A 9943-nucleotide genomic window follows, 5' to 3' on the forward strand; every position below is an offset into this window, starting at 1 on the left:
GATAATCTGTGTTTTTACCCCTCAGCTGTAAAAGGTTGACGGGCATCTAACTTTGGGAATGCGATAACTTGAGAACGAAGCAACGTAGGATTTTCAAATTGATGCCATAGGTGTATCTACAACGAGGCTGGGGGGCACCATTGGTCGTATTTTAAAATCTCAAGAAAGAAAACCTGGTGTCTTTCTCTGCCTGCAGTTCCTGAAGCAGATGTATGTTCTGGTTCTGGGTCTGGACGTGCTGGGAAATCCATTTGGACTGATCCGAGGTCTGTCTGAGGGGGTGGAGGCCTTCTTCTACGAGCCCTTCCAGGTAACTCATCCTGAACTACACGACGACGTAATCGACTTTTTTCTGATAGTTACCAGGAAAGATTCTGATGTCAGTCTTATTTTTGGATCATGAGCTGAGAAACTGACAGGCAGGAGAATCCAGATGAAATAAAAGTGGTTTGTGTTTGTCAGGGAGCCGTTCAGGGTCCGGAGGAGTTTGCTGAAGGTTTTGTGATCGGTGTCCGCAGCCTGTTGGGCCACACAGTCGGTAAGAAAGATAGAGGCATGATGGATGCGCAGTGACTGATTTAATGCCAACCAGGACAGATGATGACCACTGCGATCAGTATTATTAGCGAGCTGATTCCTTGTGCAGGTGGCGCCGCAGGCATGGTTTCCAAGATCACGGGATCGGTTGGTAAAGGTCTGGCAGCCATCACTATGGATAAAGAGTACCAACAGAAGCGACGTGAGGAGATGAACCGACCACCCAAAGACTTTGGAGAAAGTCTGGCTAAAGGAGGAAAAGGACTGCTGAAGGTACAGAGTGACAGAGTTCAGAGGTTTGTGTGTCCTGATGTGAGCCCGATGCAGTTCAGTAACAGTTCTTGTTTCTGCAGGGAGTCGTGGGCGGAGTAACCGGCATCGTCACCAAACCTGTGGAGGGTACGTGCTCCTCTGCCGTGAAACCCACACTGCTGCTGCAAACACTCAGTTTGGGGGTGAAGGGAAAAGAAGAGAGCAGAGAGACTTTGCTTGATGGAGACAGACAAAATGTTACCATGAATGTTGAACCCAGCTTTATCCAGTGTGCCCATATGTCTTCTGTAAATATATGCAAATTGGTGCAAATCTACAGCAGATACGAACTTTGAGCTTTCGCATAGTGACGTTTACTAGTTACATTTTGACCATATTCACCTGTAGAGTCTCCATCTGAAGGAAAACAGAAACATGTTCTTTGCAGCAGAGTGCAGTACACTACTGTGAGTGATGATGAAATTCAACACCCAGACTAACCTGAATTAGATTAGATCCCCTTTCTGTCAGAGAAATGCAAGAAAACCCAAAACTGCAAATGTAGACTCTGGAGCTGCAGAGGATCAGAGCAGTTACTCTGTCTTTCTCTGTAGGAGCGAAGAAGGAGGGAGCAGCGGGTTTCTTTAAGGGGATCGGTAAAGGTCTGGTGGGGGTGGTTGCTCGGCCGACAGGCGGCATCGTGGACATGGCCAGCAGCACCTTCCAGGGCATCCAGAGGTATTTGCTTCAAGCTTTCGTCCGTGTCCAGTTTTTATTTTCACTCTTCAGTCTGTCAGTGACTCTGTTTATTCGTACTTTGTCTCCAGTATTTTGCAGACTGAAGAACTTCCTGTGTTTTCTGTGTGCTTCTTAATGTGTTGTTTGTCTGCTCACTAATTTCTGCTTTTGTTTTCTGTCTCGTGTCGTTGTTGCCGGGAGTTTTGTTCATTGGTTTCTTGCTGTTTTGGTGTGTGAGTATTTCACATGAAGCATGTTAAAGCCGAACTCTTTAATCGCTGCCTGAGAGCTGAACTGTAGATCTGTTACAGAGGTTCAGGACTCCTTTTTAAATGTTTGGGTAGCATTCATTGTTGCACCAGATAAAACCTGATCAGACCTGATGAAGCAGTAGTGAGGGGGTCGAGCTTTAACCTGCGGCACTTTGACGTTTGCATGTTGAATGTTGCGGCAGATGGACGGTAAGTCGTTGCATCGTGTCAAGAGTTTAAACTGATTCATGCTCATCATGTCACCCACCATCAGTCTGCCTCTGCTGCCCCTTCCCCTTTCTTAAACCCACCAGCTCGTGGCAGCATTGTGATTCAGAAAGCCACACCCCCGAGGAGAGTCACAGGTCCTGCTTGTAAAGAGATCCGAAGTGCTTCATGCATTTACATGGTGAAAATTGAAAACATTTGTCTGCTTGGTCCTCGCAGTTTCCCTTCCGTTGTTTCCCACACGTAGACTTAACCTTAGCAGGTCAGCCTGTCAACAACCAGCCAGTGTGGCGACTCTTTTTAGCATTTGTTCTGTCTTCGTCCCTCCACAGTCTATTTCACACCCTCATCCCTATTTTCAGGTCCCAGGTTTGAATCCACTGTCTGGGCTGTCTGCATGGGTCCTCCAGTCGTGCAGACATGCAGTTATTGGGCTTAGGGTGATTCTAAATTGCCGACCTCCCTGTGGGTTTGGCTGTCCAGCATTGCGGCAACACGATGATGGATTTAGAGTTAATCGACAGGATGAGAGGCAGCTGATCAGTTATTTATTTGTCACTCATAAAATATGTGTAGATACATTTATTGATTCATTAAGAGGCCGTGTGGACAAACCCATCTCTGCTAATCTATGGGAAACACTGTGTTCACGTCCCGCTGACGTTTCTGCAGGTATATAACCGAGGACAGATGAGTTTCTGTATACACTTACCTTAATCTCACCACTGAGTACTTTAAAGTCTGCAGTAACCTCTGTTGTCCCACCTGCCAGTGAATCTCAAAGCATCACCTGGTCTCTCCTCAGGGATTGGCTGACTGAATGGTCACATGGTTCTTCCAGCCTGTTTGGCACCTTGGTTCATACTGATTGTGTAAAGAAACACTAACAGCCACGGTGTTGGTTTGTTTGAGGTGACGCTCACACTAAAAACAGCTTTGAGCTGCATCAAAGAGAAAACTGCACTGCAAAGTTCAAAGTACTGCTAAATATTTTTAAATACTAGTTGATTATTTCCATCTACATAGTACATTCTGAACATGTTAGGCGATGGTTCAGATTTAAAATATACGTGGCAGTAATTATAGATACTAGGAAGCAGGTGACAAGTAATAATATCAAGTGTCTCATGGAGGTTCTGGGCCAGCGCTCTACCGGAGGGATGCAAATCATTCTTACTAAAGACATTCCCCTATTTGGATATCAACATCTGTCTTCTATATGCTCTTCTATCAGGACAGAGATATTTGGGATAAAGGTAGAACAGCTCTGTGTACATCAGCAGTGACCTTTGCGTTTTGTCTTTAACTAGTCTTTTGTCCACACATTTAAGTAGAAAGAAATACTTTGAAATGCCCAAAACATTTCCCAGGAACCTTATCAACCTTCATCCTCCTCCCCCTCCTCCGTATGGAGGACACATCTGTCCTGTGACACGTCAGTCGGTTCATGATAACCTGTTGAATGTTACCGTTTCACGCTGTCACTGTAGAGGTCACCAAAGGTGAGAGATCGCACCTGACGGAAGCTTCTCGCAGCATCGTGCGCATTAGAAATGAACCTGCTTCACTCTGAATGCGCTTCAGGGTTGAACTGCAACCTCGTTTCCAAAAAGGTTAGGACAAATATGAAGTTAAAGGAAAACATTTAAAATCTTTATTTGACTGAAAATGGATCAAAAAGACAACACTGAGTGTAGTCAGTGGTACAAAATGACAGATAGATGCAGTAGTTTCTACAATTTAGAGAAAAAGTACTTCTTAAAGAATGAATTTAACAACATTAGAAGATCCACAGAATCCATAATTCTCTGTTCATAAATATACACACAGGAGGCTCTGCTGAATAAGTGAAATAGAAAATTGTTTGGCTTCCAAAAGCACAGCAAGTGTTGGTAGAAGAATGAGTGACTCTTTACCGCCTCAAAGTCTGTGGCAGGTTTCAAACTGACCTGGTGTGCATCAGACGAGGCTGAGGTCTCTGCCCGTGCAGCAGCTCTTGGAACAATCTGGAAACAAGCCCTAGCTTTATTAATAGTGACATAATTCGTCACTACGGGGACACGGTTAACATTAAACGCGTCCATTTAGCTTTCAAGAACTGAGAAAAATGTTTGTTTCAATATTTGATCTCTTACCTTTAAGATATTTTTAGTTAAATACAGACTTTAAATGGTTTGCAGATGACTGTTCTGTTTTGCTGTACATTTTGCACAGTGCACCAACATTTTTGGAAACGGGGTTGTAGCAGATCCAACTCTCAGGGCTCATTTTGTAGAAACGACTAGTCAGCATGCCGACTGACGATGCTTCAACTTCACTTCCACCATATGAAGTTATTAAGCTTCAGCAGGAAGGCACAGGAATGAGTCTGTTTCAGTTTCTGTAGCACTAGAAAAAATTTTCAAGTGCGTCTCTGTTTTCCCGCGTGTGTTGTGATTTCAGGGCGGCCGAGGCGACAGAGGAAGTGACCAAGCTACGGCCGGTGCGTCTGATCAGGGAGGATGGGATCATCAGGCCGTATGACCTGACCGAGTCGCAGGGATTCGACCTTTTCCAGGTTCGATCGCTTTGACCGTTTTGCTCCATAACGACCCGATGTTGCTTGCTGAGAGGAAGCAGGTGTGGTCTTCTGCTGTTAAAAACAAAAACAGTTCTGCCCCAAAACCAATCAGCAGATAAAAATCCAAAACAGCAGCAGCTCTGAACACACACTCCGGATATTTATGAATTAAAAACAAGCTGAGTCAAAACACATTCACTGTGAACACAGTCTACACCCAGCAATCAGGCAGACATCAGAAAGCAGGAGAAACGAGATACGAGGAATCAGATCTCAGCTGCTGGAAAACACACCAGAAAACTTTATTCTGGAGCTGCTAATATATTGTGTGTCTGTGCTTCTAACCCCTTTTTTTTTTCTTTCTTTTTTGTTTTTCTTCTTGTGTTGGTGCCACATGCAGCCTGAGGAGGAATAATCGTGTTCGTTTGGGCGGATCAACTTATCAATCAAGTGCTTTGAAAGACTATAATCCTGTCTATGACTAAAAAAATGTTTATGTTCAATTCCTCATCCTATAATATTCTATAATAGTCTATATTATTGTTATATCCACATTGATTCTGGATATTGAGATGATTCAGGTTTCTATGCATGCCAAAACTAATCTCTCTTCTCATACCTCAAACATTTCTACACTCAGCTCTCAGTTTATTACTTTTTCTACACAAAACATTTCTGCTTGTAGTTTTTTATTTCTGTTTATAAACAATAGTTTTTAAATGACCCTTTTTGTTTATAGCCATTTATTACATATTGTTTATTCAGACAAGACTAGCAGGTGGTGAAATTATTTTGCTATAAAGCTGAGATACATGTCCGTGTAGAGCTTACCGATATTTTTGTATCGTTCTGTAGCGTCAGCTTTAAATTCATTCTGAACTTGTATAGAAATACTTGCTGTTTAATATTTGTGTCTTTGTGATGATGTACTCTTTGTACGACTCCGTCTGCATGACCTCTGTTGTGTCACCCGCTCTGAGTGTTTGTCAGCTGAGAGCGTGTCGCTGTCTGTAAGATTTGTGTTTAATAAAAATTCTTACTCACACCTTTCTTTTTCCAAATGCAGGGCTTGGTGGGAGGGGGCGGGGCTGTCGCCTTTACTGTCAGCATGTGGTTAGAAGAGTAACGACTCACTAACACGTGCTTTCACAGAATCACGCTATCACACACTCTGGTTCCGAGCCTTCTTTTGAAGTAGGTCAGATTTCTCTCAGAGGGCGTGTTTGGTTTGCGTATACGTCTTTTAGTGTGCTTGGCAACATGTTAGCATCCTCGGCCATATAGAAGTGTGTATAGCTCCTCTGATACGTCCACAGTTTCCTCTCTCTTCTTCTGGTGGTGGGTTTGCTTCACTGGTTAATTAGTTATGGTTTATTCCACAAAACGGGATCACTTTTCACGCTTATTAACATTTCTGCTGTTAATCGAAGCATTCGGTGTCATGCTTTCAGAATTTCCTCCATCTGGCATCTGCACAAAAAGTTTGGGGTTCTCCAAGGAGAACGGTGTTTTTAAAGGATTATTACAAATCGTCGTATAGTTGGACTGCAAGTGTTTCAGAAAGATGCTCTACTTCTCACCTCATATAAGTCTGAATAAATGCTTTCCTGTGAGATTAAGGTCTCGTTTGTTGGTTTTAGGATGTCCTTAATGCAAGATTATGTTCCTTTTATGAAAAAGCAGGATATATTTTAGGACAGGTCTATCTTTGATTTGGTTAATCTTTTTTTTTTTTTTTCTGAGACAGATCCTTCCCTTCGCTATGAAGTCCTGTCGCAAATAAAAATAGATGCCAGCAACAAAAATGCCAAACCTGAACCTTCAGAATCTCCAAAACAATCAAACATGTTAGCTTGCTTCCTCCTTTTATATATAGCCGATTCTTTCATACTGTTAAATGTCCTTGTTTCAACTAGAAGTCATCCAGCAACGAGCTACACCGCATGGTAAAATCCACCTCTTGGTGCATCAGTGTGGACCCTGTATGGTTTTACTGAACGACGGGGTCACCTTATGTTCATGTATAATGTTCAGATTCAAACCGCAGGTGGTCGGTAAATAAAACCTGGGAGTCTGTTTGTGTTTCCAGCGATCAGAGATCAAACAGCTGCAGGGTGAAGTGTTCAGAGATCACTGTCAGTATCCTGGACACAGAAAGACCAACATCATCGTCACCAACAGGTAAAAACCTGTTATTTTATTGTGTTTTTTCGTTGCTGATTGTCAGCATGTGTCGTTGCTTACGGTGTCGTTGTTGTTTTTGTGCAGGAGGGTTTTGTGTGTTAAGGAGATAGAATTTGTGGGTCATTTCAACAAAGAGTGGGAATGTTTGTATGAGAACATCTGTCGACCGCCGGCTGTGGTGGGAAGTGAGCTGAAGATTTACAGCAAGGTACCAGAATAAAACTCGAATTCATCGGCCACATTTGTCTGCTGTTTAATCAGGAAGGTAACAATTAAGATTAGGTGTGAGGTCACATCCTGTAACCATGTTACATTGCAATGTCTTGTGTCTCAGGAGCAGCAGAAGCTGTCGTTTTCAAAGAGAGATGGTCAAGAGTTTGTGAGGAGCGTTCAGCTCAACGACCCTAACACTGCTCAGGTACTGTGTGTGTGTGTGTGTGTGTGTGTCTGTGTGTGGGTCTGTGAGGCTGCAGCACATTCTGACTTCAATATGGACCAAAGCTGATAGCAGCTTCCTGCTCAACTTCGTTTACAGTAGCATGTGGAGGACTACAAAGCAAGAGTAATGGCAAAGTGTGCTGTGTCAAGTTTAAAGTCAGTGTAACCATGGTAACTCATGCTGAATACATGACCTGGTTGGGACGAGGTTATATTCAGAGTCCACTTTCTGTTGTTCTTTTGTCTCAGCTGGTTTAAGTGCATTACAGACTGTTTGCTGGAGGAACATGTTTCACATTGGTTCCCTGCAGAGCTGTAAAACCAGCAGATTTATCTGCGACAGCACATTGTTAGTGACATTTTCATGTATCCATTTGAAGATTCATTTTTTTACATTTGATTCTAATGTGCTGTTAAGTCTTTCACACTGTTTAACATGCAGCTCTTAGAACACAACACACACAATTGAAAACAGGCTAAGGAAAGCCTGAACACTGTTCATTGTAAACCTCTTGGGTCGATTATTTATCGAAGCTGCATCAAGCTACACAGTAGGTGAGAGCTTGAAGTCGGGCACAAGAGCAGCATTAGCATTCATGTAAATTTTCAAAATAAAAGACCAGGTCCAGATTAAACGCTCCACTTTTGAACAGCTTCTGGTGGGATTTCAAATTGTAAGGAGGACGGAACAAAATTCCATCAGAGACGCACAGAAAGCAGGAGACAGGAGGAGGTTTTAACTATTTATTGACGAACTCGCACTTAATGGAGTAAATAAGGACAGTTATGGTGTTTACCTAAGGCAGGTGTGACGTGTGCAGCACATAACAGTATTAATGAGCTCAGTTTGGCCCCAATAACAGCGTGAAACAAACAGTAATAATCACCAAAACAAAGACTTGTTTATGTCTGCGTGAGCAAACCTGAGGCATTGCAAATTACACTGCTTCCTCTTTACGTGCTACGAACTAACCACGCTCGCCTCTGTGTTGCACATTAACCCTGCTTTCGTCTGTGTGCTACATAATAATCCTAACTCACTTCTGCATTTTGCAAAAAGTTCTGCTTACTTTGTCATGCTACAAAGTTACCACAAACCTCTCGACAACTAACCCCACTCACTGTGGTGGGTTGCTAACGTACAGGCCCTGTCCAAAAAATTTGAATATCATGGAAAAGTTTATTTATTTCCATAATTTCATTCAAAACTTTAAACTTTCATAGAGTGTAGATTCAGGGCCCACGACTTAAACGATTTCAAGTACTTAGTTGTTCATTTGTACATAATAAACCCACGAATACAGGATTTGAAAAAATTTGAATACTGTGAAGACATCACCATTTACTTATCAGTTTTTGCAGGAAAAAAAGAAAAAATTTGGATCAAATCAATCAAAATGTGGTATTTTCAAAATGATATGTTAATCTTTAATACTTGGTTGGGAATCCCGTCGCCTGAATCACTGCTTCGATGCGCCGTGGCGTTGATGCAATTGGCCTGTGGCGTTGCCTGGCAGTTATGGAAGCCCAGATGTTCTTGATGCTTGCTGACGGCTCTTCTTTGTTTTGTTCTGGTGGACCTCATTTTCCTCTTGATACCCCACAGATTCTCAATGGGGTTTAGGTCCGGCGAGTAGGCTGGCCAGTCAAGCACTGTGATGGCATGGCAATCAAAACCAGGTTTTGGTGCTTCTGGTGGTATGTGCAGGGGCCAGGTCCTGCTGGAAGATGAAATCTGCATCTCCATACAGATCCTCAGCAGAAGGAATCATGAAGCCCTCTAAAACATTCTGGTACACTGTTGTGGTGACCTTGGATTTAAGAAAGCAGAGTTTACCAATACCTGCACCGGACATTGCACCCCAAAACATGACTGACTGTGGATATTTCACACTGGACCTCAAGCAGCATGGGTTCTGTTTCTCACCCATCTTCCTCCAAACCCTTGGACCTTGATTCCCGAATGAAAGGCACACTTTACTTTCATCAGAAAAGAGGACCTTTGACCACTGGCCAACAGTCCAGTCCATCTTCTCCTTGGCCCAGTTGAGCCGCTTCTGACGTTGGCTCAGGTGCAGAAGTGGTTTTGAAGCTTTGACTCCTGCCTCATTCCACCCTTTCTGGATCTCTGACAGATGCTTGAATCTTCTGTCTGATAATCTGCTGAAAGCCACCGTCATCTCTTCTGCTGGTGCATCTTCTACTGCCACATTCTGCCCTTCCTCTGGACTTTCCATTGATATGCTTGGACACAGCACTCTGTGAACAGCCAGGCTCCTTAGCTATGAACCTTTGTGGCTTACCCATCCTATGGAGGGTACCAATGATGCTCTTCTGGCCTCTTGTCAAGTCTGAAGTCGTCCCCATATTGAACCTAACTGAGGCAATTGGGTCAAAGTGAAGCAATTTAATGACACTTGGGAAAACCTGTGCAGGTGCTTTGAGTTTAGTAGATGAGTTCGTGGGTTTATTATGTACAAATAAACAACAGTACTTCAAATTATTTAAGTTGTGGGCCTTGAATCTATAATCTATGAAAGTCATGAAAGGAATTATGGAAATAAATAAACTTTTCCATGATATTCAAATTTTTTGGAAAGGGCCTGTGTGATGGATGCATGCAACCACACAACTGAGATACTTGGGTAATATTCATGTGGTCTTTTGTCTTATGTTTACGTTATGCTCTAAAGCTTCTGTGATCATAAGTTAACTAATTTGATATTTTGAGTTACCTGTAATGCATGACAGCACT

The 9943-nt window shown here is 42.9% G+C and overlaps 1 protein-coding gene across 6 annotated transcripts in view; it reads left to right on the plus strand.

Annotated features, from left to right (window-relative positions):
• vps13c (vacuolar protein sorting 13 homolog C) overlaps positions 1 to 9943 on the plus strand; it is a 48463-nt gene that overhangs the window by 37056 nt on the left and 1464 nt on the right. For 5 of the 6 annotated variants that reach the window (XM_042223840.1, XM_005929211.2, XM_005929213.2 and 2 more), the window contains 9 exons: positions 197 to 310; positions 463 to 538; positions 647 to 810; positions 891 to 936; positions 1404 to 1527; positions 4449 to 4563; positions 6656 to 6747; positions 6835 to 6958; positions 7085 to 7168. In XM_042223840.1, coding sequence (XP_042079774.1) covers positions 197 to 310; positions 463 to 538; positions 647 to 810; positions 891 to 936; positions 1404 to 1527; positions 4449 to 4563; positions 6656 to 6747; positions 6835 to 6958; positions 7085 to 7168 — 939 coding nt within the window. Of the gene's footprint in view, positions 1 to 196; positions 311 to 462; positions 539 to 646; positions 811 to 890; positions 937 to 1403; positions 1528 to 4448; positions 4564 to 4966; positions 5612 to 6655; positions 6748 to 6834; positions 6959 to 7084; positions 7169 to 9943 lie in introns of those variants that run through there. The other variant, XM_042223839.1, reaches the window with a different exon arrangement.

Source organism: Haplochromis burtoni, unplaced genomic scaffold, assembly GCF_018398535.1.
Source record: "Haplochromis burtoni strain Fernald_Lab_line unplaced genomic scaffold, NCSU_Asbu1 Contig_121, whole genome shotgun sequence".
Taxonomy (NCBI): Eukaryota; Metazoa; Chordata; class Actinopteri; order Cichliformes; family Cichlidae; genus Haplochromis; species Haplochromis burtoni.